This window comes from Cyphellophora europaea, assembly GCF_000365145.1.
Source record: "Cyphellophora europaea CBS 101466 unplaced genomic scaffold supercont1.2, whole genome shotgun sequence".
Classification (NCBI taxonomy): domain Eukaryota; kingdom Fungi; phylum Ascomycota; class Eurotiomycetes; order Chaetothyriales; family Cyphellophoraceae; genus Cyphellophora; species Cyphellophora europaea.
Window position 1 is genome coordinate 3,666,257 of NW_008481808.1, and position 27,170 is coordinate 3,693,426.

General features: G+C 51.0%; 10 protein-coding genes across 10 annotated transcripts; 6 read left to right on the forward strand and 4 right to left on the reverse strand.

Annotated features, from left to right (window-relative positions):
- Window positions 1-159: 159 nt before the first annotated feature.
- Window positions 160-1,281, reverse strand: HMPREF1541_02907 (uncharacterized protein; the record flags this gene model as incomplete). The annotated part of the gene is made up of 1 exon (XM_008717262.1): window positions 160-1,281. The coding sequence occupies one exon, from the start codon at window positions 1,279-1,281 to the stop codon at window positions 160-162; it is 1,122 nt and encodes a 373-aa protein (XP_008715484.1).
- Window positions 1,282-2,021: 740 nt separating this feature from the next.
- Window positions 2,022-3,726, reverse strand: HMPREF1541_02908 (uncharacterized protein; the record flags this gene model as incomplete). Its single annotated transcript, XM_008717263.1, has 3 exons — window positions 2,022-2,202; window positions 2,249-3,487; window positions 3,536-3,726. 3 exons carry the CDS (start codon window positions 3,724-3,726, stop codon window positions 2,022-2,024), a joined length of 1,611 nt encoding a protein of 536 aa, XP_008715485.1.
- Window positions 3,727-4,599: 873 nt separating this feature from the next.
- On the forward strand, window positions 4,600-6,273 carry HMPREF1541_02909 (uncharacterized protein; the record flags this gene model as incomplete). The annotated part of the gene is made up of 1 exon (XM_008717264.1): window positions 4,600-6,273. The coding sequence occupies one exon, from the start codon at window positions 4,600-4,602 to the stop codon at window positions 6,271-6,273; it is 1,674 nt and encodes a 557-aa protein (XP_008715486.1).
- A 543-nt stretch (window positions 6,274-6,816) lies between these two features.
- HMPREF1541_02910 (uncharacterized protein) lies at window positions 6,817-8,421 on the reverse strand (the record flags this gene model as incomplete). The annotated part of the gene is made up of 1 exon (XM_008717265.1): window positions 6,817-8,421. One exon carries the CDS (start codon window positions 8,419-8,421, stop codon window positions 6,817-6,819), a length of 1,605 nt encoding a protein of 534 aa, XP_008715487.1.
- A 1,225-nt stretch (window positions 8,422-9,646) lies between these two features.
- Window positions 9,647-10,983, forward strand: HMPREF1541_02911 (uncharacterized protein; the record flags this gene model as incomplete). The annotated part of the gene is made up of 2 exons (XM_008717266.1): window positions 9,647-10,457; window positions 10,502-10,983. The coding sequence occupies 2 exons, from the start codon at window positions 9,647-9,649 to the stop codon at window positions 10,981-10,983; spliced, it is 1,293 nt and encodes a 430-aa protein (XP_008715488.1).
- Window positions 10,984-13,592: 2,609 nt separating this feature from the next.
- HMPREF1541_02912 (uncharacterized protein) lies at window positions 13,593-14,063 on the forward strand (the record flags this gene model as incomplete). The annotated part of the gene is made up of 1 exon (XM_008717267.1): window positions 13,593-14,063. One exon carries the CDS (start codon window positions 13,593-13,595, stop codon window positions 14,061-14,063), a length of 471 nt encoding a protein of 156 aa, XP_008715489.1.
- An 864-nt stretch (window positions 14,064-14,927) lies between these two features.
- Window positions 14,928-16,487, forward strand: HMPREF1541_02913 (uncharacterized protein; the record flags this gene model as incomplete). Its single annotated transcript, XM_008717268.1, has 1 exon — window positions 14,928-16,487. The coding sequence occupies one exon, from the start codon at window positions 14,928-14,930 to the stop codon at window positions 16,485-16,487; it is 1,560 nt and encodes a 519-aa protein (XP_008715490.1).
- A 1,535-nt stretch (window positions 16,488-18,022) lies between these two features.
- Window positions 18,023-20,089, reverse strand: HMPREF1541_02914 (uncharacterized protein; the record flags this gene model as incomplete). Its single annotated transcript, XM_008717269.1, has 1 exon — window positions 18,023-20,089. The coding sequence occupies one exon, from the start codon at window positions 20,087-20,089 to the stop codon at window positions 18,023-18,025; it is 2,067 nt and encodes a 688-aa protein (XP_008715491.1).
- Window positions 20,090-21,300: 1,211 nt separating this feature from the next.
- HMPREF1541_02915 (uncharacterized protein) lies at window positions 21,301-22,417 on the forward strand (the record flags this gene model as incomplete). Its single annotated transcript, XM_008717270.1, has 2 exons — window positions 21,301-22,362; window positions 22,403-22,417. 2 exons carry the CDS (start codon window positions 21,301-21,303, stop codon window positions 22,415-22,417), a joined length of 1,077 nt encoding a protein of 358 aa, XP_008715492.1.
- Window positions 22,418-25,590: 3,173 nt separating this feature from the next.
- On the forward strand, window positions 25,591-26,730 carry HMPREF1541_02916 (uncharacterized protein; the record flags this gene model as incomplete). Its single annotated transcript, XM_008717271.1, has 1 exon — window positions 25,591-26,730. The coding sequence occupies one exon, from the start codon at window positions 25,591-25,593 to the stop codon at window positions 26,728-26,730; it is 1,140 nt and encodes a 379-aa protein (XP_008715493.1).
- Window positions 26,731-27,170: the final 440 nt, after the last annotated feature.

Here is a 27,170-nt window from a genome sequence, read left to right on the forward strand (position 1 = left end):
CTCACAAACAAGCAAACGATTACAAGCCGCGAAGGAAGGTCGCAGTATGAGGAAAAGACGACGACTGCTCTGGCTTGACCGTTCCACTGAGTTGCCGGTGCATATACTCAGCTTTGCTGGAATGCAGATCTCGGTGTCTGTCTGTGCTCCGTCTCAATTCTATAACCCTACAATGGCAGACTCTGCTGGTGCCGCCCTTCCAGCCCAGGCAGTCTCGAGCTCGCCTCGGAATCGCGCCACTTGTGAGAAGCCCGAAATATCCCATCTCCTCTGCAGGTCCGCCCGCACAAGCTCAATCTCATCTTGGGTTTCCATGAAAAAGCCGATAGTGTACAGCGGCCAGTTTCCGATGAAGCACTTCGCCCATTCATAATCTTCAGCATGGTCTTGCAGGATCTGGATCATCTTGGCGACCTGCCACGAGCTGCTCGGCCTCGGCTCCAGTATTTCAGTCCCATCGAACAAGAATTCGTCCGCCTGATCAAGTAGCAGAGATGCAGCAAGGATGTACAGAAATGCTGCGTCCTTGTAAATCTCGTAATGCGAAAGCTCACTTCGCGAGGCGGCAAGATCCAAGTCATCGTTCCGCAACACCATCGCTTCCCACTCATCCAGCTCATCCCTCAAGTGGTTGATGGTCTCCTGGTCCTGCCGATTCGGCCCCTGATATATTTGCTTGATTGACAATACCAACCGAAATAGCGACATCGGGACACCCAATACCGGACTGTTGACGGTTGCCGGCTCACTAGGGAATAGTGTGGACTGAGCTAGGAGTTTCTCAGCCTGTAGCCAAAATTCCGCGTCGAAATGGAAGTCCTGCTCAATGCGCTGGCACCAGGAGCCCATGGCCGTCAGAAAGACTTGGTACAGGACGCTCTCGATGGCAATGCGGTCGAAGGGTCGCCGAATGGCACCGTCATGGCCAGTGAAAAAACGGAGGCGCAGCAGCTGGATGGCTGCTTCAACGTGGCGCGGAATGTCGCTGAAGGTAGTAAGGCCAAGACAACCGTGCAGGTAGAGAAGAATGATGGTCATAAGGAGGCCGTTATGAGTGGCGGCGCTCTCGACGGCGAGCAACGATGAGACAGTTTCAATGCCGCGCGAATAATACTCCAAAGCTAGCCCGTGCATCTGTTGCGTACCGGACAGCGAGCGCAGCTGGGACGCACTACAAGCAAGTACGGAATAGTACAAGCTCTTGTGTACTGTCATGAGTTGGCGAATTTCGTTTATCCAGCCGTGGTAGAAGCTTGGATGGCAATTGGGTAGAACAATCATGTCGAAGTACCTGTCGAAAAAGTTTTGCGATACGACGGGCTCAACGTCGCGGAGCAGAATGCGGCCGGCAAGCGATTCCGAAGCCAGTGATAGTGTGGTAATCGGCGTTCCTGTCGCCTGCTTGGTTTCCGTGACCACTGTTTGTGCTTTCGAAAAGGCCGGTGATGCAGTATCGGCCCGGTGGTTGCTATGGCGTCGGTCGATGAGCTCCTGAGAGGTTGGCCACCGGCAATTTCGCTTTGATGCAGTACACCGCTGGCAACGAGGATAGTTCTCGTCACATTTCTTTCGCCTGCTTCTGCCTGGTAGATGATCAGCGGAACCCTCAAAGAGATAGCCCGCGACTTACAGATCAAGCATCCAGTTTTCGTCCTCAACCGAGCACTTTGAGTCCCGGGCATTTTTCCAGCGCGCACGTGGCGCTGTATTACCCTACATGCCTGCACACGTCTGATCGGAGAGCTGGGGCAGAAAGAAAACAGGAGGGTGAGGATATCGTCTTGGGAATTGACCGTTAGTGCTTGGCTACCCCGCCTACTGATAGAAAAAAGAGCAGTTGGCCTGTACCCCCATTCCACGCCCTCGCTTGAAACCGGCCGAACTCAAGCTAATGGACGGTGTTTGCAATGGAACAAAGCACTACCTGTGAAGAGCTTGTTTTTTTGGTTGTGAAGAACTGGCCCCAAGAGCAGCTACGGACATTGATAGCGGCCATGTATCAATACGTTCACATTGGTAGACTACTCCCCTGACTTCGCCTGATCTTGGCTTACCAAGCTCCAATACCTTGCAGCACTCTTGACGCGGAAACCCTTGCCAAACTTGATCATGATCAGGAAGACCGAAGAAGCAGCCATACCCACGAACGCGGCTGAGATGAAGCAATTCTGATAGCCGAGGGTGGTGAGCCACGGAGTAATGCTGTAGAGTATTAGCTTGAGCCAGGCCCTTTCGCGGAGTGGCTTACCCGTAGGAGATTGCGAAACTCATCGTGTTGCGGACGAGAATGACGGTGACAATGGCATCGCCAGAGATGTCGTGATAGCTGTCAATAAGGTAATTGACGCTCAAGGTGATCCCCATTGCCGAGGTGAATGCCAGTGCGCCCATTGCGAAGATGAGCCCGAACCAATGCACTTCCTGCGCAGCTCCGACGCCCCAGAGAATCAGCGCGGACGGAACGGCGATTACGCAAAGAATGAAAGGCCACAATCGCTGCTCAGCCTCCATCACACCCTTGTTGCGGCGGGCGAGTTTGATTGTCAGCCAGTCGCTCATGTTTCCCGAGACAAGAGATCCGATGATGACGCCTATACAGCACGATAAGTAGCTGAGGCCCACCATCGATGAGCTGAAGTTATACGGCGGCCCACCGAGGATGATCGAAGCTGTTGCATTGAGGACGTTGAACCAGATCAGGTACGAGCCGTAGGAGAAGCCAGCATAGAAGATGACAGGCCAGGAAAGGTACTTCAAGCTGCGGATCGCGCGAGGCAGCATGTTTTGACCGGGATGGGGCTGCCAGATAGACAGCTTCTGTACGTAGGTTTTGGGTGGAGGATGTGCGGTACCGGCTTGTGTGGACAACGTTGTGCTAGCCTTGGTCAACTTCTTTTCTTGGTCTCCCTCAAGGCTTTCAGGAGGAGGGCTCTCTGTCTCGGTGACAATGCCTGTCGTCTTGCGGTTGTAGTTGGTCTCTTCCATGAAGAAGAACAGGAAAACGAAGAGAAAGGCACAGAATATGGCTGGCCAGTAGAACACCCACCGCCACCCTTGTCGATCTGCGATAAAGCCGCAGATGACGGGCGTGAAGTAATTGCTGCCGGCCAGAGTGAATGAGTAGATCCCCATGTATGTGCCGCGTTGGTGGGTAAAATAGACGTCCGTCACCGAGATCTCAGGCAACGCCTCAACGGGAGCAATCATGAAGCCTTGGACAATACACTTGGCGATCCACTCGCCGTTGCTCTTCACGTAAGCGCTCCAGATGCTGGTTCCGATGGCGCCGAGGACCGAGATGAGATAGGTGAGACGCTTGCCGTATCGTAGAGCAAAGGGTTGCCAGAAAAGCAGGCCCCAGCCGAGGAAGAGAAACATATAGCCAGTGCCTTCGTTGAGTGTTTTGGTCGAAACCCCTGATGCTGCGGAAAGTGGCACCAGCACTGAGTAGACTGTAGAGACGGCAACTCCGGTGAACCATGTATAGCTGCAGTTGTTAGCTTTGAAGGGCACCGTCCCCGACGAGTTGACCTACAGGTTGGATGAAATGGTTGACATGACCTTCCTACGTGGCGACCAATTGAGAGGGTCATCCGGGTCACTAGAGGGGCTAGGGTCGAGCACGATATCGCCCTGCCCAGCATGGCGGGCATGCAGTGTGTGTTCAAGATCGACAAGGTGGATAGTTCCAGGCACTGAGCCTGTCTCTGCGGTTTGATGCGCCATAGCGAGCAGATTCAAGTTTGACTATTGACTCAGACACTCACGTCCAGGGGGACATGAAACTTATACCATGTGGTTGAGCGATCATGCTGATCTGTGCTAGCAGAACAGCCTCAGGATGTACAATCCATGGTGCTGGCAGCTAAGAGCGGTGGGAATTTCCGCCTCGCATGCTAGCCTGCATCTCGACGGCATATCTGTCGATAGATTCACCAGGGAAACAAGGCTTGCGGTCAGAAGCATATCAACACCCGGAGCTCCTATCCATAACGATATACCGTTGATCAAGCCAGTCAGGTTGTGACTAGATATCAAACACATGTTCAGGCTGATAAGGATGTAGAAGACTTGATGAGGTCGCGGAAGCCCGAGTGGAACGCGTCGTGCGCAATTGCCTCTGATTGGCAGCTGCCAACGATAGCGGTCCGTCGGCAAAAGCCCACGCTAGCAGTAGCTGGTGCCCTGGGCGTTTCCAGGGTGGCCCACCTGTGTTCTCCCCGAACCCCAGCAAACGATATCTGAAAGTGCGCAATTACACTTGATTGGGCTCTTCTGACCTCTGTCTTTACCACGAGCTTCCATTTTGAGCGAATCTGGGGACGTCCACAGGTCTTCTCTGAAAGCCTCCTGATGTACCCATGTTCCAGATCGCGATTGCCGTGGGTCTAGAGCTGCCATGCAGTTGCTGCTCACCCCGACGAGGGTGGACATGCGCACCGGCCAGTCAATATCAATTGCGCGATAGGGGTACAATAACCAGGGTAGGCAAGAACGGATGATCTCTCCTCGGAGGTCAACCGTTATCAAAGCTGCTTGTACTCGAGACTTCCCAACGCAAGTCCTTCAAGCGTTGCGGTTCTTTCAAATCTATCGAACATGATTCAACACGTGGCATCACCGATCCAAGTCAAAGGGATCCCACAGGGAAGTCCGGAGTATGAGCAGAAGCGTGCAGACCTTCTCCGGACCTTCTATGACAAGATTCCTGCACAGTATTACCTCCCGCGATCGCTCATTGAGCATCCACCACTAGATGTGTCCGGAATTCCTCGAACGGCAGGTATCCTGACCTCTGAGGAAGTCGAGATCACCGAAACCTACGATGCTGTGGGCCTTGCAGAAGCGATTGCCGCGAAGAAGTACACATCAGTGGCTGTTGCGTCTGCATTCTGTAAACGCGCTATAGTTGCTCATCAACTCACCTGCTGCCTGACTCAGTGGTTTATGGATGAAGCCATTGAGCAGGCGAAGCAGCTGGATGAGTATCTTGCTGTAAACGGAAGAACTATTGGACCGCTCCATGGCGTCCCCATCAGCATCAAAGACCATATGCCTATCGCTGGTACCTACAGCTCCATGGGTTGTTTCGGGTCGATTGTCAAGGATGAGACGGATAGCCACATGATCAAGATCTTACGGAATCTTGGAGCGGTGTTTTACGTCAAGACGAATCAGCCCCAGACTATCATGCATCTTGAGAGCGACTCGCATTGGGGTCGAGTGTTGAATCCTTACAACATTAATCTGTCTGCCGGAGGATCAACCGGAGGCGAGGCAGCTCTGATCGCTCTTCAGGGGTCCGTGCTCGGGGTAGGTACCGACATTGGAGGCTCTATCAGAGGTCCCAGTGCGTTTTGCGGCATTTACGGCTTCAAACCTACCTCGTACACCTTGCCGATGAAAGATTTCCTTCCCGGTGGCTTCCCAGCTGAAATCAACATCCTTTGTTCAACAGGGCCAATGTGTCGGTCTCTAAGAGATATGGAGCTTTTCATGAGCACTGTTCTGGCAGCGAAGCCTTATTTGAGCGATCCTAGAATCATTCCGATACCTTGGACAGGTCTTCAAACTCCTACGAAGAAGCTGAAAATTGGCATCATGAACGATGACGGCTTCATCCGCCCTCAACCGCCCGTCCAGCGTGCGATGGCATGGGCACAGTCGATTCTGTCACAAGAACAATATTCTAGCCTATTTGAATTGAAGACATACAAACCCTATGACGCCCAAGGAGCCTGGGCTAGAATTCGAAAGATGTACTGGCCGGACGCTGCAAACGGTCCCAAGGAAGCCATCACATCCACCGGCGAGCCCATCCTTCCTCTGAGCAGATGGATCTGGAAGGACGCAGAGTTGGAAGGCGAAAAGACTGGTACAGAAGTGAGCAAGATGCGTGTAGACAGGGATGAGTTCAGGTGCAATTTTGCCGAGGGCTGGATGTCTCAAGATGTCGACGTTGTGTTGGCTCCTGCTTATGTCGGCCCAGCTTGCGCTCACGATACCGCTTTCTACTGGACATACACTTCGCTGTGGAATTTTGTCGACTATCCCGCGGCCGTTTTCCCAACTCCTATTACGGCTAAGGCTGATGAGCAATATTCAGAGGGCTACACGCCACTTAGCGAGGCTTGCTCTCACGTCAAGCAGCTGTGGGAAGAAACAAGCTTTGTTGGTGCACCCATCGACCTTCAGCTTGTGGCAAAGAAGTACCACGATAACGAACTCTTTGGCGCTTTGCAAGTCTTGAAGGACGTGTTGAGTCTATCATAGACACCTCAAGCACAGAAATAGCCACGATGTATCATTCCCTGGTATTTCGTTCCTGCTCCGGCCATACGTCGATTTGGAGGTTAAATGTCTTCTCCATTTGCTCCGCAATCCCAAAAATGTCGCCATTCAGTGATAAGGTTCTGTCCTTCCTCGAAGATATGATTCGGTCATGGATTGTGCCATGTTCGAAGCGGATCCTACCGGCACCGATATTGGTAGTAGACTCTGAGCCAGGCTGCTATCATTGATTAGAACTCCGCTGGGTCGAATGCCTACGATCTTGAATGCAATTGAGCGTTGCTCGTAACCGGCTCGACTCGGCTTTCGGCACGTGAAGGGGACTGCTGGAGGATTCCGTGAGAGCACATATCCATTTCGACAAATCTAGAACGACAGCAAAGCTTCAGCATCTGCTCCAACCTACGAGACCCTTGGCCCTGGTATCAAGTAGTGAGTCTCCATCAGCAGCGTGGTAATCTAGATATGGCTTCTGTCTGACTCTGGTGTGAGCGCTACTGGCTGAACAGTTGTTGTAGTTACACGTCAAGCGCTTATGGTCCAGCGAGCCTTCTCCAGACCATTGCGCCGGGCAATTCGTACCCTGACATCTTGCTTAGGCTTCAAGACACTCAGCGGAATTGCGTCCTCATTCTTCTCTGGGAGGACCAACGTTCTGCCATTAGGCCCGGTCATATCGAAAGCCATAATCAGATATGCGACAAAGCCAAGAATCTCGCTCTGCGCGAAATGTCGGCCAGGGCATATCACGCTTCCTCCACCAAACAACCTATAAGCGGCTCCTGGAACACCAGGCGGCAGCTGCGTTGCTGTAGACTCTTTAGCATCTGCCTCTGTCAAGTCCTCGGTGTTCCCGGCCGTGCTTGCAGACTTCATGAATCGTCTGGGTTTGAACTCCGAGCTATCCTCGCCCCATGTTCTTGGGTCACGGTGAATGACGCAGCCGGGCATTTGAACAAGCGAGTTCCCTTTCAGATACTGCTTTCCCACGACAGTGTCGCGTATCACGTAGCGGATCGATGCTAAGTTTCCGATGAGGCGCAAGGTTTCTCGATATGTTGAAACAAAGAGCGGACAAGCGGACTTGATACTGGAGACCCGAATCGTCCGACTTCCATCCTCGAGCACAAAAGTACAGTTTTCCAACTCTTGGCGTAATTCGGCTAGCAGCTCTGGCCGGCTGAATATGTTGGCGATAATCCAGAACGTGGATGGAACAGCATTGCCGAGAATCGCGAAGAAGAGAATGGTTTCAGCCCGTCCAGATTCCTCCTCGCTTAGACCATGTCCTAAGTTTAGGCGGACTCGATTCTGAATAACGACAGAGGCTTTTTTGTAACTTCCTCGTTGGATGTACTCGATCAGACCTCTGACAACCCTTTCTCTGCCCATATAGGCTTTTCTTGCGGTGATGGCGGGCAGTACATCAACGATCAAACCGAGCATGCCAACCTCGAAGTCCCAGAATGATCTAATCAATGACTTATCCAGTGCGAATGGGTTTTCGGGTCCGTACAAGGTGTCGATGTTGCACTGGGCGAAAACGTTTTGAAGCCAGTAAAGTAAGTCAGTCTCCATGGCGGTGCCGTCAACAGCAATACTGCTGAGTGCGTCTGAGAATATCGACATTTGAGACTTTGTGAGCTGCTGTAATGTCTCACCCCTACCAAGGACACTCTGAAGCATATCGTGCATGGCCGGCATCAGTCCATCGCTACCGCCGTGTCCGTCGACGTTGTGTGCAAGAATCTTCATTGTTGACGGGTTCAATCCAATCATTCGCCTTGTGACCTCCAAGATGGCATTATAAAAAGATAAATCCTTGTGTGAGCGCTGAAGCTGTGCTGCTAGCTGCGGGGAGGCAACAATATACTGTCGGACGTTGGGTGTCGGCAAGGTGTAGATGGGATGACTATATTGGCGATTCACAACATCGAAATATTTTGCGCCATATCTGAACATGCCAAGGATATGGCCAACGTACGGAATTCTAGATTTGATGAGAGGAGGTTCTCGAGGGTCGTAGTCGATGCCGAGCAAACGATGTATCACAACGCCCACCCCAATTAAGATCGCAGCGGTCAGAGATAAGAGACTGACATGCAAGGACCCATGCTGCCAGGGTTCCATGACTTAAAGGACGTACGTTGCGATTGCCCACCTCACAATGAACGCACTGAACTGGATGTGAAGGTTGGAGGGGTTCAGGGTGCCTGGCTGCGCGGCTATTGTGCACAGATGACGTGATACTGCAGGTCCGCGAGTGGCGGCCTCGAGTACGACGACAGGATGATTATAGAAATGTTGAATAAAGCAGACGAAAACCCATATGTCGCCTTGAAAGCTTTATCAGAAAGCTCGCTGCTTTCACTTGGCAGGAGGTGCCACGTGAAGGGGCTAGCCCAAATCTACATCCTGCGGCTAGCAACGGGGCCACACTAACGCTGAACTAGGCGCGGGCATGATGTCCGGAGCGGAGATGGCAGCTGGTACGGTACGGTGCGGAGTATCGACCTCCCCGCACGCCCAATGCCCCCTACCTAGTAGTACTTATTGGGCAATTAAGCTGCGAGCACCTTCTGCGGTGAAATGTCATATTCAAGCTCTTTCATGACTATTGCGTGAGTACAGTCTGGCATTATTCCGGGGCATTCTATCGCGCATCCTCGTCGGCAAAGGCCGTGTAAGGCTGCGCATCCCTGGTGTTCAGGCGGAGAGATTTCACCTATACTGGGCGCAGATAGAAGTTCTTGCCAGGCAGCTCGATTATAGCTCGACATCAGATAAGTAATGGGGCTTCGGGGATGTGTATTGGGGCGCCTTCGAGTCATCTAATACGGTATCTCCGTGCCTCTCTCTTGGCGACAGCTGTACGGAGGCTGTTCGGAGGTTTCGAAAGCTGGAAGCTTCATGACTGTCATCAATAGTCGATGATCTGACGGGAGGGTTCCTGGACTTCATAGAAGAGGTCTGTAGGTGAGGCTCGATCGTCAATTTGTCGATGCAAGGGCCACTTGTTTTCTCCTTTGCCTATCCGGGGATCAGGAACCCGGCGGAAGAATGATAGGGTTGTGCTGTGTTTGTAGACTCATCGAATGTATACTCAATTCACATCGTACCCTGCGCCTCAGAACTCGTCTCCGGAGAAGATGACAACCTGGCCGGCCCGGTCTTCTGTGATACATAACCCAGTCACTGGGCCAAGAATGGACATCTCCGTCCAGGAACTTTTCCCGGCTGCAGCTTAAGATCGAGCCAGCAACTGCACTGCAGAAATCATCTCTTTAGTGCTTTGCAACAACACGATTCTCCGTTTCATTCAAACCGCAATCTATCCGGACTCAGTGTTGCCACTATGCCTGCCCTCTCCGAAGAGCTTGTTGCTTCTATCACAAAATCTGTACTTGATGGATTCGATGAGCAAATCGCGTACACACAGAAGCTGATTCGGTTTGGTGGCCAACGCGGTGAGGAAAGTGATGTTCAAGGCTTTGTATTCCAGCAGCTGGCCGACCGTGGGTACAGCCCGGTTAAGTTTGATATGGAAGAACAAACACTTTCACAACATATTGGCGCGGGCAAATTCAGCTCCAAGCATTCGCACGCACCCGTCGTTGTGGCCACACATAAGCCAAAAGCGCAGCACGAACAAGGCAAGAGTCTCATACTGAACGGGCATATCGACGTCGTGCCTCTGGGACCTCTGGACATGTGGAAGGACGATCCTTACAGTGCTCGGATAGTTGGAGATAAACTCTACGGGAGAGGTGCGGGAGATATGCGAAGTGGTCAAGCTGCAAATCTTTGGGCTTTGGACGCACTACGACGCATTGGTCTACAACCAGCTTCGGAGGTCATATTCCAGTCTGTTCCAGAGGAAGAGTCTACTGGCAATGGTACTTTAATGACGCATTTGAAGGGTTATAGAGCCGACGCCGCCCTGATTCCCGAGCCAGTACAGGAACAGCTTGTTCGGGCAAACGTTGGTGTTTTGTGGTTTCAGGTTGAAGTTCGTGGTAGACCAGTCCACGTCAGGGCGATGGGGACAGGAGTTAATGCCATCGACTCTTGCTGGAAAGTAGTCGGTACCTTAAGAGAGCTTGAGGTCGACTGGAACGATCGTCACGCGGATGCACAGCATTTCGAGGATGAGAAACATCCCCTCAGTAAGTTCATTCCGTAAACCCTTGCAAATCCTAACTATGCGCAGATCTGAACGTCGCAATTGTGAATGCCGGAGACTGGGCAAGCTCAGTGCCTGCTTGGTGCCGCATAGACTGTCGCATCGGCATTGTGCCAGGCGTGACAGCCAAGTCGGCCGCCGACGAAATCGAGAAGAAAGTGGCAGACTTTGCCAAAAACGACCCCTATCTCAAGGAAAATCCACCGAAGATCACCTGGAACGGTTTCTTCTCTGAGGGTTATGTTCTTGAACCCGGTAGTCACGCTGAGAACACCTTACGTAAAGCTCACAAGCAGTCGACTGGACAGGAGTTGACCAACCAAACGTCAACTGCATACATCGATGCGCGCGTTCACAGCCTGTACGATAAGATTCCGGCGCTCGTCTATGGACCCATTAGTGGAGATGTACACGGATTCGATGAGTGGGTTAGTATTGAGAGTCTAAAACGAGTCACTGTTACGATCGCACTATTTATTGCGGAGTGGTGTGGTGTTGAGAAAGTCTAAGCATGAGGTCTACGCCATGATATCTGGTCTTCCCACCACACGACGAGAAGAATGAAGGTCTCCGCGCTGGGATGTCATAGATGCCTAACATAGTAGACATGATGTCTTCTCACATGCCGGTGATGCATTGCAGCTTAATGATCCAGAGTATTGGAATCTATCGAAGACTCTACTTGCTCGCGTAAGAAAGCTATAGCGGACAGTTACGTGAGAGTGGAAAGAGGCAAGCGGAAGCGGAAAATCGTGTATTTCTATTGTCGTGCATCTATCTACTATCTACCGATTAATCCTGTCCGGACTACGTGGACCCGACGTTCGTAGCGGTTAAAAACAGTATTTCACATGTTTCTAGGCGATAGAGAATTTGCTACGCCAGGATTTAGCAGCCTTTTGTTGCCGGCCGCGACTCAGCGCGAGGAGTTAGTCGAGATCTACCACGCCATCGAACTTTCTCCGAACAGAACAGTCCTCGTTTTGATCCCGAACATGTTGAACAGGGGATCTCTATCGACTGTCTATATGGAATACCCTGAAATAGCGCGGCTACAGTAAGTTCGTAGGTAAAGCTCGGCTAACACTATTGCCATTGACCATTCCATCCGATATCGGGCCCGTTCTGCTATACATGTGGATCTGGTAACGTGGCGGACCAAGGCCAGGCTCCCACTACAATATCTAACATGGGCATAAGTTTTAGAATCTTCTATGACAGATTAGTCAAGGCTTCAGTACTGGGGGTGTTGATCAGGATCGTCAAGTACAACCGAGCATTAATTTGTACGAGTCGTTCCGTCTTAACCACCCTTTACTATATTTCTATCATCCTAACCTTGTAGCAACTTTCGGCTTATAGGCTTACGTATACTGGCGATGTTGTCGAGTTCCTGCTCATCTTAAGAGAGGTGTTAACCAAGCCTTGTAGTAGTCATTCGTTCTGGCTGTTGAGAGTGGGCCTTGTCGGTAGTGGGTGCATGCTCTTGTAAACAGCGAGCCTATATGCACGATCAACGCCATAGGCGAGTTTTGGAAGAGGGTGCAGGTGCGGACGAGCTCTGCATTGTCCTATCTATTTGATCCACATTCAAGTCAAAGTCTATGTTCCCGATCTAAATCTCTTTCTCCTCTTCAATGCTATCTATGTGCGTATGTGGTTGCACTTCCGCTTCGTGCGCTCCCGAGACAATTTTGTTAAACCACCGCTCTTGTGCATGCTCAGCACTAGCCAAGTCGCGTATCAGGGAATGGAGCATGTTGGTGTATTCACATAGCATGTGGAGGCCTGGCTTATAACGCGGTAGTTGCTGGATCTTGCGCATGGTGACTTGCAGCGATACCGAGGGAAGTTCAAGCAGATGTAGATACACTTGAGCGGTTGTATTGGTTGTGAAGATGAGGGTGTAATTGGGACGGGTTCGGTCCTTTCGTAATCATGGTGGCTCAACGAAGATGAACATGAAACACAGTGTCGTGTGAAGCACATGCTCATCTTGTTTGTGTATGCGGGTTGCGGGATGTACGACTACCTTTCTAGGGAAGCGTATATCGTATACGGAGATAGCCGAGGATGGGTGCGGAACCTTAGTCCTAACCAATCAGACACGCTTTCGCTGCTTTCTAAGCCATATGCAACATATTCGCGAAGAAATATGGTCTTCGATAATTACACAGTGCCGCGGAGGCTGGTATAACGTACTTGTCAATAGCATTGAGATACCGGCGAAAGACTTACTTTCTACGGTTAAGTTCTGGAAATGTCGCTCCTTCTCCTGGTCGTAGAGCTGCCGAGCGCATCCGCAGGCGTGGTGGCTGCCATACAGTCGAGTATATCCTGATGCTGGTCCATGAAACGAGGAAGTGCGTTGTTGGTATAGTGTTACTAGCCCACCAGAATTTGGGAGCAACTGTGAGGGCTGTGAGCAGGAGTAGCTCTACCTAAGCTTGTCCGAACAGCTCCACCAACATTACTGAAAGTTGTCGTCTTCTAGGTCGACATTCCGTGTAATCGATTAACCCTTATCCAGCTGTTATCAAAAGGGTAATTTCCTCAAGAATAAGGTTGATATTGATCAGCACAATAGCACTAGATTTGCCAGTATGCCCCCTGAGAGCAGTCCCCAATCACAGCCTGATACGAGTTATATCAGGCTGCGACTACCTAGCACTAAGAGTATATGCGGTCTGACTGCCCCTACCGCAAGTGGTAGGAGCAAAGTAGGTTGCAAGAAAACTATAAAGGGCTGACGCTAAGGGTGACGGAGGTGAAGGCCGTGCCGAATGAATGCAACCCCTGCGAAGTAGCCAATTCCAAAGGGACGTGAGGCGAGAACCTTCTTGGCTGTGGGGCGGCGATATTGCTTGGCAAGCCCTTGATACGAGAGAATTGTGCCACGTCATACCGCTTCCGGAAGGACTAGAATGAATCTATGGGAAAACGAACTCAAGGCGCCTACCACTTCGAGGATTAATATGGGCAGGGGAGAGGGTATTTTCAATTCTGCACAATTATATAACTACAGTAGCGTCCTTCAGCAGCCGTAATTGCAAGCGTTCATCCTCTCACATCGTAACGCAAGTATTGAATCAACGACTCAACGGAGGCTTTGGTCAAAATGGTTGAAAACAGCATCAACATAGTCATTGAAACCTCTCAATCGCGGGAGACCATGACATCAATCATCCACCGCGACGTCAATTTCTTCTCCTACCGCGACCCAATAGCCCGTCGTGCTGCTATCGAGGAAGTCTTCCACGTTGGAGTTGTCTGGTTCGATTTTGACGGTACTATCCACCGTGGTCACGATGGCCTGCTCGCCCGCTCGTCCCTCCTGCTCGAACAGATGCCCGGAACTATCCATCACACAGAGGGAGCGCCCAGTATATGCCAGAACATGGTTACGCAACGTTGGTATGCGGTACGTGAGGGCGACCCTAATGCCAGCAGTCAAGCGGCTCTCGTTCAGGGTTGCGATGTGGCCGTCGTGGAGGGCAAGAAAATCAAAGTACTCTGGTCTTGTGTCGATCGTTTTGACGAACAGGCATTGCCTGGATTGGGCAAAGGACCGTCTCAGCCCATTTTGTGATTGTTCTGGTGTACATATAGCACTGCCATATAGCTAGATCGAAATCGTGTACCCATCGAGAACCAGGAAAATTGTCAATGTGTATTGTTTTTCAGGTTGAGAATTCTATTATCAAGAAGCGGAACATTTTTCCATCGTATCTAAACCATTAGTCGAGCACTCGAGACGCAACGGTGACTTCATCTACCTGGTATGCGAGCGTCTCTTTAAAGACATGGCGGTTAGTTACAGAAGATTTTTGCCACTGTCCGATCAAACGAGCGCTTAGCCTTCAAGCTCTGGATATACTTGGAGCGGACTTCTTGTGGAGCCTGGTTCTGTGTAAGTTTCTGGATTGTGGAAGGACTAATTTGGAAATTGATGTATCGTGACCTTTAGAGCTTGGTATACCCCAGGTGGTCCATCTGAATGTAAATATGGAGCGGCAGATTGAATCGCGTACTTTGTCGAGTCTTTCACATGTTTCGGAGGATGGCAAAGGATGGCTGGGTAGGTCCAGAAAGTTCTTGGCAATCGTGAGCTTATATTATGAATGGGCTGGGTGAGTGGACGACTACCGTTGGAATACTCCACTTCGTTGCAAGTTTCTGTCCAAGTGTTGTCCAGGCTTGTACAACACTCACACCTAAAGTGGTGCTTTGTCCCGCTCCATGGGCTAGTTCCTCACTAGCACCTAAACCGGCGCTTTGTACCACGTGGAGGGCCAACTCCGTTAGTGTGGGATCCGTAACCCCATATAGTTCGCACTCCCACCAAAGGTCTCGACCAACCGACATGCCCTCTTCCCATTTAGCGTGCGTACAATCTGAATATTGCCGATAACTCGGGGACAAGGAAGAAGCAATGAAACATTCAGCCCTGGTGATGGTCACGTATGACCCAGCTCAAAACATCCGGGATCGCAAATCTGAAAAATCCCGTGCTTTAAGTCACGCTGCCAAAGTGTCGCACTTGCGGCGGCGTGTCGGCAAACGTACGGATTCGGGTTACACCAAGTCTAAAGAGATCAATATTGTGGCCAATAATCCTCGAATCTGGGCGACTTCTGACTCAGCCAGACGTGCCAGCTTGCGGCGCCTTAGTTGCCGGCTTTTGACAGTGCTCAACCGAGGCAACAGCGACCCATTTGAAACTACAGCGATAACTATCACGCCCGAAATTTCTATGTTATTCGCTTTATGGATGACTCATTATGAGAGCAACGTTGTGTCTACTACTCGCAAGCTAAGTGAAGCCACGTTACGACAAGACATGGTCCTTGGCAATGAGCTCCAGATGAGATCTGTAATACTCGCCTGCCAAGCTCTCCACTGTATACAACTCGCATACAACGATGATCTACAGGTCAAAACCTTGCAGTACAAGGAGAGCTGCTTGCAACAGCTCAGCAAGATCAACATATTACCATCAGACGCGGAAATAGTACCCTTCATCAAAGCCCTTACGCATACGTTTATTGCCGCCGTACTTCTCAACGAAGTAAACGAGGCGAAAATACACGAAAGGCAACTTCGCCAACTTCTGACTGTCGTTCAGGGCGCGCAGTTTTGGAGTAACGAAGATCAGAATCTTCTCCTCAGTCGCGTCTATTATTACGACCAAAGATGCGCTCTAGCGTACGTACATGCACCGGTTCTAGAGCCTCACGTCATTGGCCAGTACCGGGAGTTGTTTCCAAGTCCAGTTCTCGAATGGTTGCAGAACCGACCATCTGGCTTTTGTGTTGTGGGGGTGCCTACATTCAGCAAGGATATTGGCGAAATTTTCCATCTGCTGCAAAGCCATATTGATATCGTGTGCCATGGTTTGCCAGCATTGTCTGGTAAGCTTGACGAAGATGCCATCTCTGGTCCCGTCCTCTACTCCAACCACCTCACATCCATGGCTTTTAAGCACTTAGAACTGGCTCACGAACAATCCTTGGTCGCGATCGATACGAAGACTAGATTTTTCTGGAAAAATGAAGTTGTGCTCACACTCGCAGTACTGGTATTCCTTGCGTCTACGGTGAATGGTCCCAACATTGTAAGTCTACGACAGCGTGGAGAGAAAGCTATCAGGAGTCTTCAATGCTCTTTAGAGCGTGTTTGGCAGGAAGCTGCTTACGTTCACGATTCATGGCTACACCGATACGCGCAGGTATGGGTGCTTTACATGGGCGCGGTATGGGAGCTGGATAGCGGTGAGTATGATAAAGGCAATAACTGGTTCACGAAGTATTTGTGGCATAATATCCGAGAGAACGATATTGAGTCCTGGGACGAACTCATGGAAATTACCGACAGCTTCCTACATGTCCCTCGACACTGCGAACCAGGCTCGATCTGGTTTTTGGGCATGGCTGATCTCCCGGGGGAAGTTAGGTCTAATGGATGTGAGACTACGATTCCAGCGACGCTAAATAAGGTGTTATTTCCTGATTAAGAGACAGAACAATGCGTGGTTTCATAACTGTAAATAAGGAAATCCAATACAAATGGGTTTTACAGGACATGCAGGCACTTGCACAACAATAGCGTTCGCCCGTAGCCAGAACCTGACTAGGCCTAGAATTAAAGAAACATGTAATCTGCGCAAGATGGGTCTTACAGGTAATATCCCCATATGCCAACGGTCCATGTCATGTTGCCTTCCTAAGCGGTGGTGCTAAACGGTCTCAAAGTTGTCGACCCGGTGGAGACGCCATGGGACCAACCCCCCAGCATCCCCCCCGGGTCGGCTGTGGGTGTGTGCACCCTCGACGAGCCATTGCGTCGCATGGTAGAATATGTCAGGCCATGCAGGACAGAGAGTTGCCCCGAAAGGCGTGGTGAACACCTTGGGCCGACGCCTACACCGTGAAGACGTGTGGTGGTCTTGGCACGCTTGCAGCTGTGGTGCCAAAGCCGTGGCAGTCGGCTTCGCGCCGAGCACGGCGGGAGTGCCACGGAAGACCATGTCACCAAGTGCTGAAGCGGCAGTGAGCTGATGTTGAAATGCTACCTGATTCTGCACTGTTCTGTACAGAATCCTCGCTCGAAGGTGCGATAGTACTTCTCATGCTCGTTTTGCACGAGGCAATCGTCATGCATCCGCCTTGCGCACTTGCCGCACTGCCCATCGGCCACGAACAACTATCCGCGCTTTGCTCTAGCCATAGCCATGACGCCCGAACGAGTGTACCGAATTCGTGTGACGATCTGAAGGAGAGGTGGCCCACTGAAACCTCTGTCCTCCACTGTACTCGATCCCGTCGACCAGGACCAGTGGTCACTCGCCCACAGTTGCTGATGGGTCCCAAAGGGGCGCTTCCAACCTCCGTGGCTGGTGACAATGGGTTTGCCAAGGCTACTTGCAGTTAAAGCCAGTCGTCGTCTCACCTTCTCTCGTGTTGACTCTCTTTTCTTTACCTCGACACTCCAGCATCTTAGGCCGACCAGTACTGCTGGCGCAAAACACCACGCAAACAATAAAAGACGAAACATTGGTCAGGAGGCGGGCACGGCAAGCCCGTTTACGCGAGAAGCGCAGCTTCCACATCTGGATTGCCACCACCACCACAGACCTCGTCTAGAAGCCTATTCAGCCCCTGACCAATGTGATATACAATTATATGCTACAGGAATGAGACCTGTTTGTAGTGTAGATCATTATTCGGTCCATCACTAACCAGTGTGCCGGGTTTACATCAGAATTAGAGCACCATGTTAAAACATTTGTTACCGCAAGATATGTAACAATCCATGGATCCATAAGTGGCGTCACTGCACTTTGCAGAACTTCTTCTGAGGCCTCTATCTCGCTAGTGAGCACCTGGACTCCACCAACCATACTGATCAATGTCGTAGATTCGTCTCACAGCACTCGTTCTCGGTTGGTGGAGTGTGCAACCAAAATGATTCCGCAGGAGGGCGAGTTGTACCATGAGATTCGCCACTCTACGCAAGATCCTTTGTTCTCCCCCGATAACCCATTTCATCCTATAGCCTCCCTTTTCCCCAGTCCCTCAACCGCGCACCCCACCGCCACAGCACCACTGGCGCCACAAGGCCCACCGCGGCCGCGACACCCGCGAGCAGCGCATTTCCACCGCCCACCCCGAGCGTCTGATACAGCCTCGGCGCGAAAAGCGGGAAACTAAAACCAGCCATGGTCCGTACAAAGGCGGCCGCGCCCGTCGCGCTCGCGGCGTAATTAACGTCATTGATCTCATCCGTATAGGCGTCGACCACATAGGCTTGCGCGCAGTTGAAGGTGATGATGAGGCCGACGCAGAAGAGGGCGGCACCCAGATCCGGGACGATCCAGTGCGTGTGGGAGGCGGCGGAGAGGCCGTAGATGAGAAGGCCCAGTGGCATGAATAGGCCTGAGGGGAGGGTCAGGGGGAGGCGATGCTCGGGGAGGCCGTTGCGTGGGTCGCTGCGAACAGTGTAGGTGCGGGCAGGGGGTGGGAATGGAGGGTATGGGCTAACGGTGATGGCAAGGGGCGCGGAGGGGTGGGACTGGGAGGTGCCAGGCCAGTTTTCGATGTCGTTTCTATGGTGGCGGCGTTGGCGACGGTGGCGACGATGGCGGCAGAAGTCGGCGAAGAGAGTTTTGATGAGCGTGTCGAGGGGAGTGCTGGGATCGAAGCCGTTGGTCTTGAGGTATTTGTAGGTCTTGTCCTGGAGAGGCCCGCTGATTTGGAGTCCAAAGACGAACCCAATTCCCAGGCTGATGTAGTGTAAGCTGGCGGTGCCGACGTCTTGGTCATATTGCTCTTGGAAGACCATGGGGAAGGTGGAAAATATAAGATACATAAGTCCATATCCGTAGGCTCGATAGATGGCCATGGCTTGTAGTGCGGGCTGGGTGGCGAGCATTAGAAACGGGCGCAACATGGCTCTGCGAAGTAACTGGCGGAAGGTTTTGTCAGGAGTCTGCCACTTAGTGTGCAGTCTCATATTTCCAGTCTCTTTCTGCTTGTGCTTGCATACTTCGCCGAGGATGGCGGGATGGTATGTCTCGTTGAGGAAAAGGAAAGCGAAGACTTGGATTAGGGTGTCGACGATGGATGTGGCCCAGAAGATCCATCTCCATGTGGTGTGTAATGTGATATAACCACCAGCGATAGGGCCGACGGCGGGGCCGATGAAGGGTGCGAGTGAATAAAGAGCCAGCGAGCTTCCTCTTTCTTCTTTTGCCCAACAGTCGGACAGAACTCCTCCACCGATGGCTTGGGGAGCGCTTCCGCCCAACCCGCTTAGGAAACGGAACGCCATCATTTGCTCTTTTGTCTGCGCAAAGCCACAGGCAGTGTTGAAGACAAGGTAGAGCATATTGGCAGACTGCAAGACAACGACCCGACCATAAACCTCTGACAATGGTCCAAGGACGAAAGGACCTACAGCGTAGGCAAGCAGGAAGATGGACATGACCAAGACCTGTTCAATATCTGATCTAATGTCGAACTGATCTGCTATATCTGGGAGCGCAGGCGCGACCATGGTGGACGCAACCGGGGAGATGAATGTGAAGGAGGACACCAGCACCGTGGACATCCATTTCTTTCTTCGTGGCCAGTTGAGTGGATTACGTGGATCGTCTTTCCCGTCCCAAGTCACCAGATTTGGATCTTTGAAAGACTGCGACCTTCTCAGACTTTTCTGACTTCTCAGATCTCGATGTAGGTCTGTAGGCAGTGGCTTTCGCGGTGGCACTGATTGCCAGCGTAGGTGAGAGCTCTGGCGGCGGATCGGTAGTCGACGAATCGAATCATCATCATCATCATCTACAACCGGTCTGGTTGGTGGCCCTATGTCCCCGGCTTCGTCTTCAGAGCCCGAATCTGAGGCAGATGATATGTCGGACGCGGAATCGAGGTAGTCAGCGTCTGAGTGGCGTAGATCATCGGATAGACTGGAGAACTCCAGTGGGGGCAGGGCATAACGAGAGAAATTTGGCAAGCGCAGGAAGCTGAGTGATCGGGTCAAAGTTCTTTGCAGAGATCTGAGCGTGTCTGAGCGCGAAGGAGGCGCAAGAGAGCCTCTTGGGATGTTATCGTCCATAAGTGCCAAACGAATGTGGAATGATGGAATGATTGGATTTAGGCAACATCAAGTACGGAAATCTGCTTCCATAAAGGTCAACTTGCCCGGTCTGGAAAGGATCGTGTGCATTTTCACGGAGTATAGACTTCGAGCCTACCGGCTATGCCAATGCGGGCGCAGCGATTATTCAAGACATCCAGCGAGTCATCGGGTGCACTCAACCTGAGACAAACTTGAGGCGGAGTGGCTCAAGTGCATGCAAGATCCTGCAAAGGATATCATGTAGAGCCTCCTCGATGCCCCGACTAGAAGATGTGAGCAGAAGCTTCGGCCACAACAGCGAGAGGTCGTGGCATTGAGGCTGTGACCCTGAGCTAAGCCGTGACGTTCCAAACCCGGGACCAGTGAGAGAAGCCCCGCCAAGATGAAGCAAAGAAACAAGACGATCCGCCAAGAGAGGCTCCGGATCGCATTGATCAAAAGTGCGCTAAACCTGCGGGCCTTGCTCCGACGTCTCCGCTCGGCCCTCCGTGGTCCAAACATTAGCCAACTTTCCTGCTGTTCAGCGATTATGCTGATACTCACCTGATCCACACGATCAAGCGGTGGTGGCGCTCCGCGCCGCCCCCAAGGCAACGGCACGCGGGATCGAGTGGGGATAGCCCTAACAGATGCATGGCACCAATGCTGTCGTCCACAAGGCAGTCCCCATCCCTGAACCCTCTAAATTTAAACCACCTCATGCTTGATCGTGCCCCTATCTTCATTGTATCTGGGACTTTCATTCGATGGGTCGAACATTGCAGACCGCTTCAGCTTCTTGTTGCTTTGCCTTGTCATCAGCTGCCACTGGGACTGCTACCAATCTGGAATGGGGCGTGGCTGGGCAATTTGAAGTCCGAAATAGAAATCTCCCTTCATGGCAGTCTGGCACGCGACATTATCGGTGATTCCGTGGACGTCCAATGTGGGATGATGTCAAATGGTTCGAATCGCTGCTTCTGCAGTTACTGGCAGTGCAATCGGTCAGCGCAGCATGCTGATGGAACTAACCCGACAGCAGCATCTGGGTGCAAGTACATAGACCTGTGGATTCCGCTAAATTGTCGTGAATTCAGCATCAACAACATTCGTTCTTGACATTCGCTCACTATTTTTGTAACACGCACCAACACACCTCTTTCTGCAGCGCAAAACTTACCGTATTTTGCTATTTCACTTCGACCGACATGAGAGTTTTGATCGCACCTTCTGGATTCAAAGAGTCCCTGAATCCAGTTCAAGCAGCAGATTGCATTGCGAAAGGCGTGTTGAGGGCCGATCCTGATGCCGAGGTACGCAAGTTGCCATTGGTAGATGGTGGTGAGGGCTTCGTAAAGGGTCTCGTCAAAGCAACAAATGGAAAACTGATAGACCTGACCGTGACCGGACCAGTTGGAGAGCCCGTGCAGTCCCACTTCGGGTTTCTTGGGGATAGAGACAAAACAGCGGTCATCGAAATGGCAGCTGCAGCCGGCCTCAGATTAGTTCCACCCACTCATCGCGATCCGACAAAAACAACCACATTTGGAGTTGGGCAGACCATACTGGCAGCTCTGAATGCAGGCGCTGAGCATATTCTTCTTGGTTGCGGAGACTCCGGCACCTGTGATGCGGGTGCGGGAATGATTCAAGCACTTGGGGCAAAGCTCGTTGACACCGAAGGTCAAGTGCTGCCGCATGGCTGTGGTATTGCTGGGCTCGAGAGCTTGAACAGCATCGAATTGTCAACACTAGACGCCAGGCTCACGACCGTCAAGATTGACGTCGCTTGCAATTGGCATAACATTCTCTGCGGACCGAATGGGGTAGCTCGTGTCTTCGGGCCCCAGAAAGGCGCCAGCCGCGAGCAAGTAAAGCTCATGTCTGCTGCGATGGATCGTTGCGCAGAAGTTATGGGAAGCCTCATCGGCTGTGATATCTCCAAGGCGCCAGGAAGCGGTGCCTCAGGTGGACTCGGGGCAGGGCTCTTGCTCCTTGGGGCAAACCTTCACCCGCGATACGACATTGTGAGGGCATTCTTTCGCATTGATGAGTTGATGAGTGACTGTCAATTGGTGATAACTGCGGAGGGTGGCATCGATTATCAGACGCCTAGAGGGAAAATCCCAGCAGAGGTCGCGCACAGGGCCAAGCGACGTGGGCTACCGGTCATCGCATTGGCAGGAACGATTGGCGAGGACGCTCAGGTCAACTATGCTGCCGGCATTGACGCATATGCTAGCATCATGCAATGTCCAACATCCTTGGATGTAGCAATAGCTCATGCAGAGAGGTTGCTAACTGATGCAGCAGAAGGGGCTGTGAGGATGATCATGGTCGGGCAGTCGATGACAACGGCGCTCGCAGTCGAACCAACAGACCCGCTAATGTTGAGTAGACGAAAGTCAACGGATACTACAAAGCAAGGGGCCAGGACCTTCTCAGTGTGCTATGATTGATAAATAAAGCCACATTTGATGATGATAGGATGACTTGCAGAACTACACCAGTGGTACCTTAAAAGCACCGTATCACCTCCTCAAGTCCAAGTGCAATAAGGAAGAATTTAGCTACCAAATCTCTTCCACGCTACGTACGGGGTTCGACTCTGGCTTTTGAGTTGAAGTTTCTTCCGCAGGGTGAAAAACGCGTGCGACCATATTTTTAGGCAAGTAGAACGAAATGCCAGTGTTTTCCATAAGTCAAATACAGGTCAGTTATCGTCAACACCCGTTTCACGGCTGTTAAAAATGCCCAGGCTGTTCCGAGTCACACCTACGGCCCGGCCAAGGCCAGAGGGCCGTGGACGCGCTAAGACCTGTGGGGAAGGTTACCCGGAGGGGAGCCTGGCCACAGGGATGAAAACACCCCAGGGACAATCAAGGAAGGGGTCACGTGACCAGGCTCTCGGTGCTCCCCTGCTCTAAACCGAGCAACAGAGCACGCAGAGCATAGACAGCTTCTATAATGCCACGACCACACAAATATTAGACCCCCCAGGAGGCTGCCGCTACCTATCACCGAGCAAAACAGAATTACTACTATTGACAGGGTATATCACAGTTAATAGTACAACCTCCATCTCAGCCCGCTCCTATTGTGTTTGTAGAAAAGGCGTTAGAAATAGAGAAAAGTGGAGACTTAAAACCTTAAATTTTGCCAAGGGTTAGCCAAAATTTTATTTAATGGTTTTAGTGGTTGTGACCCTTAAAATAGTCCTCTCCTGGCCTTGTCTATTTAGTGATTTTAGCGGTCGTGACCCTTAAAATAGTCCTCTCCTAGCCTTATCTATTTAGTGATTTTAGTGGTCGTGACCCTTAAAATAGTCCTCTCCTGGCCTTGTCTATTTAGTGGTTTTAGTGGTTATAACCCTTAAAATAGCCCTCTCCTGGCCTTATCTATTTAGTGGTAGACTTCTTCTTAGTAGCTTTAAGAGGTATTATAATAGATTTAAAGGATTAAGATTAATTTAGAATCAATACTATGGATTAGGCGCGGCTGTAAGAGAGGGTTAGTATAAAAAGTAACTATTTTATTTATTCTATATATATATTAGTACTATAAGACCATGGTGCCAGAGTTTCAGAGGGTAACCAGTAGTGGTTGTTGAGCTATCATCGTCACCATTTAGTACTCAGTTTGGCCTCTGCCAAGAAGAAAATTATATACTAACCCAATCGAGTTTTTGTCTAATCGATAAGCCCGCACTCTTGCCTAATCGAGTTTTTGTCTAACTAAGCTACTTTCAGACATCTTCCCGCCTACCTTCCACTAGTCCCCTTTGAGTTTTTGTCTAACTAACCCCTTTTAGCTATCTCTCCTTTATCTTGTCCTCCTTACTCCTCCACAATTATCTAATCACAATAGCCTTACCCTGTAGTCCTTAATCTACAATGCCACGACCACATAAATATCAGACCCCCCAGGAGGCTGCTGCTGCTCATCGCCAAGCAAAACAGAATTACTACTATCGACAGGGTACATCACAGTTGACAGTACAACCTCCATCTCAGCCCGCTCCTATTCCTACCCAGTCTTCACTAGTCAGTAGCTTCATTCAGTGGCAGTCTACTATTACAGAGAGTAGCCCTACAAGGGTGTTAGCTCCAGAGTCCAGTTAACCAGCCACCACACCTGCACCAAGGATTCCATCTCCTCCACCTGGCTTTACTACCCCTAATGACCCAGTCTTTGATGATAATAATACTTACTATGATCATCCTGAGCCCCAACCTTTGTCATCTCAAGTAGGCAGCCCTGGTTCCTCTCAAGCGCCAGTCTCTTTACCCTTAACCCCATCTCCTGGAGACCCCTCTCTTGACAATTCTTTGGCACCACCAGACTTGACATCAACCCAAGTATCTAGCCAATTCACAATATCAATCCCTTACCAAGCCCCTGAGGATCTAGCCGAGTATATATCAGCGGCTGGCAGTTTAGCGGCTGGCAGTTCACTAGCTGTCAGTCCAAGATCCCCCTCCTCCACCACAGACAATGACTTTGACGATAATGTTAACTTTAAACTACTCCCGGATGTAGTTGACAATAAGGATCTCGCTTCCCAACAAGACCCTTCATCTGATGAAGAGTTACAGCCGGATATTAGCGACACAACTTGGGTAACCCGGAAGCTATAGTCACAGCTAGTTCAAGGCCATCATGGATATCCTACCCATACTCATCAGACACCTCAACGAACACAGAGTACAACCAGTACCAAGCATCTTTCTCTAACTCAACTCTCAACCTCTTATCTCCCCCAGGTTCTTGGAGAGCCTAGCCTTCTACTAGCAACAAGCTATACCAGTATAGACTCAATCCCAGCTAGGGTGTGGCAGACAACCTTCTGTGGTCTTTCTGATGATCACCCAAGTACTCCCCCAAAGGTCTGCCTTAACTGCAGTACTACAGCCAGCAGTACACAGCCAGAGGTTGTCTATAACCTAGATAGTATCCTGGGATTTGCTTCCTCCTTAGCTGTTGCTCACCATAGCCTGCTTTTTTACTCTGCACCTCAGAAGCAGCAAAACCTCCAAACAGATGTACATCTTACCGTCCCTCAACCGCTAGAACCAACTGGCAGCGGTCAGACCACCCGGTTTAAAGCGACCCTCCTGAAGGATACACCTCACTTTCTCCTCGGCCGCTTCGAGTATCCTACCTAGATACAGCTTCATATCTTCTTTCCACACCTAGAGTACTGACATACATTCACCTCCCTTACTCAGCAACAGTTTAGCCGGTGGTTTGATCAAATTTTCTACCCTGCCCTCACCGAGATCTGCCCCGCTAACAACATCTAGTATTATCCTTCTAGCTATACACATAGCTTAACAACTGCTCAAGCACCACAGAGAGAGTTTCGGCCGTCAGAGACTTTTGCCTATTGACCACAGCTTTAGCTTAGCTACTTCCTTGACCCCTCCATCCTCAGGCCTCTCTAGGCTCGCATCCTTAAAAAGATTCGCCAGCCTGGCCTACACAACTTTGCTAACCTGATGCTCTACTTCTCGGCCAAGAACACTAAAACACAGTTTAAACATAGTACCGATTCATCCCAGTTCGGACCTTTCCTCAATCAAATTGGTGTGTCTCTACACCAACTGTTGGACTTTGACCTCATTCTTCCCAATAACCTATGGCTTGATATTGGCAAGGAAACCTGCCTATCAATCCCACAAGCCACCAACGACGCCTATAAACACATACCCCAGGTCTATCTTTGGCGGCGGTGCTGTCTGGGTCACTATCTCCAGTGGCTGTATAACAAGAGTCCACCCAAGTCGCACCAGACATACTACCAGAATAACATGCTCTATGAGGCAGTTGACTTTACTAGTCTTACCCCCCCAACTTCTCGGTTACGCAGGGGTAGTCTACTCTATAGTCAATTCTATAGCACCACCAAGGAACCTCTAGATGCGGCCAAGCACTTTCCCTTCCAGAACACCTATCTCCGCGAGCTGGCCCTTGGGCCCTACCTTCAAGCTGCCGCCAGGTGTATCATTGGAAGTAGTGCTCAGAAGGTAGTGTCACTAGAACAGGCCTATCTTGCCACTAAAGTCCGCTACTATACTGCCTTGACTGCCTCTCGGGGGAAGGCTTATGGTACCCGCGAGGAGCACCGCATCTCTTGGACCCAGTTCCAGAGTCTACACACTTTCAGCCAGGTCCAGGGACCTGCCACCCTACCAGGACCCTCTGAAGTTTCAGGTACCCTATCTTGTATCTGGATAATACCAACGTTAACATTCTTTGACTTTGCCTGGTACAATAGCAACAAGTTTGCCGCAGGCTTTAAGCTCATCCGTACCTATACCCTTCAACAGCATGTGACGCGTTGGGAGCAGGTCAAGATGATGGACATGTTTCTCTACTGCCTCCAATATGCGGCCGGGTCCTATAACTACCGTCGCGCCAGCCCTCTGTGGTGGAACCACCGGAGCATTCCAAATCGGAATGCACAAGACCTTGAGACGCTCTACTATGGCCTTAGCAGCTCAGTGACACTCCCTCAGTACAGCTACTGCTGGCTTCAGCCTCTTTTTAATTGGTCTTGTCTTGCCTTCCAGCCTGGACTTACTAACTACACTCTGTTTGGGACCGGCCACCTACACCAAAACTACAAGCATGCCTAGCAGCATCTTCAACTTTTCTTGGACATCACTCATTGTATTGATCATGCCATCACTTGGCTAGAATCCCACTGGCAGTCACCTCAGGTCGCCTCTCGCCTCCTTGACTGGCTCTGTCATCTCTGTCTCCAGCAGTTCCGAGTTAATGTTGCCTACGCGCTTCAATGCGATTTAGGCAATCGTTCCCGTCAACGCGCACTCAAGGGCCAACTCCCTTTTCACCTTTCTAATATTCGCGCCCTATTCAGCGCAAGAAAGTTTGCCTTGGTCTCAGGCAATAGATCCCCTAACCAGACTCCCCAGCGCCTAGCCAATTTACTCTTTGAGGATAACAACGGCCAGGACCGTCAGCGCTGGATTCACAAACCGTTTCGACTCCACTACAAGCAGATACTTCATACTCTTCATCACCTGGATCGCAGCCGTCGGCTTGAGTTCACCTT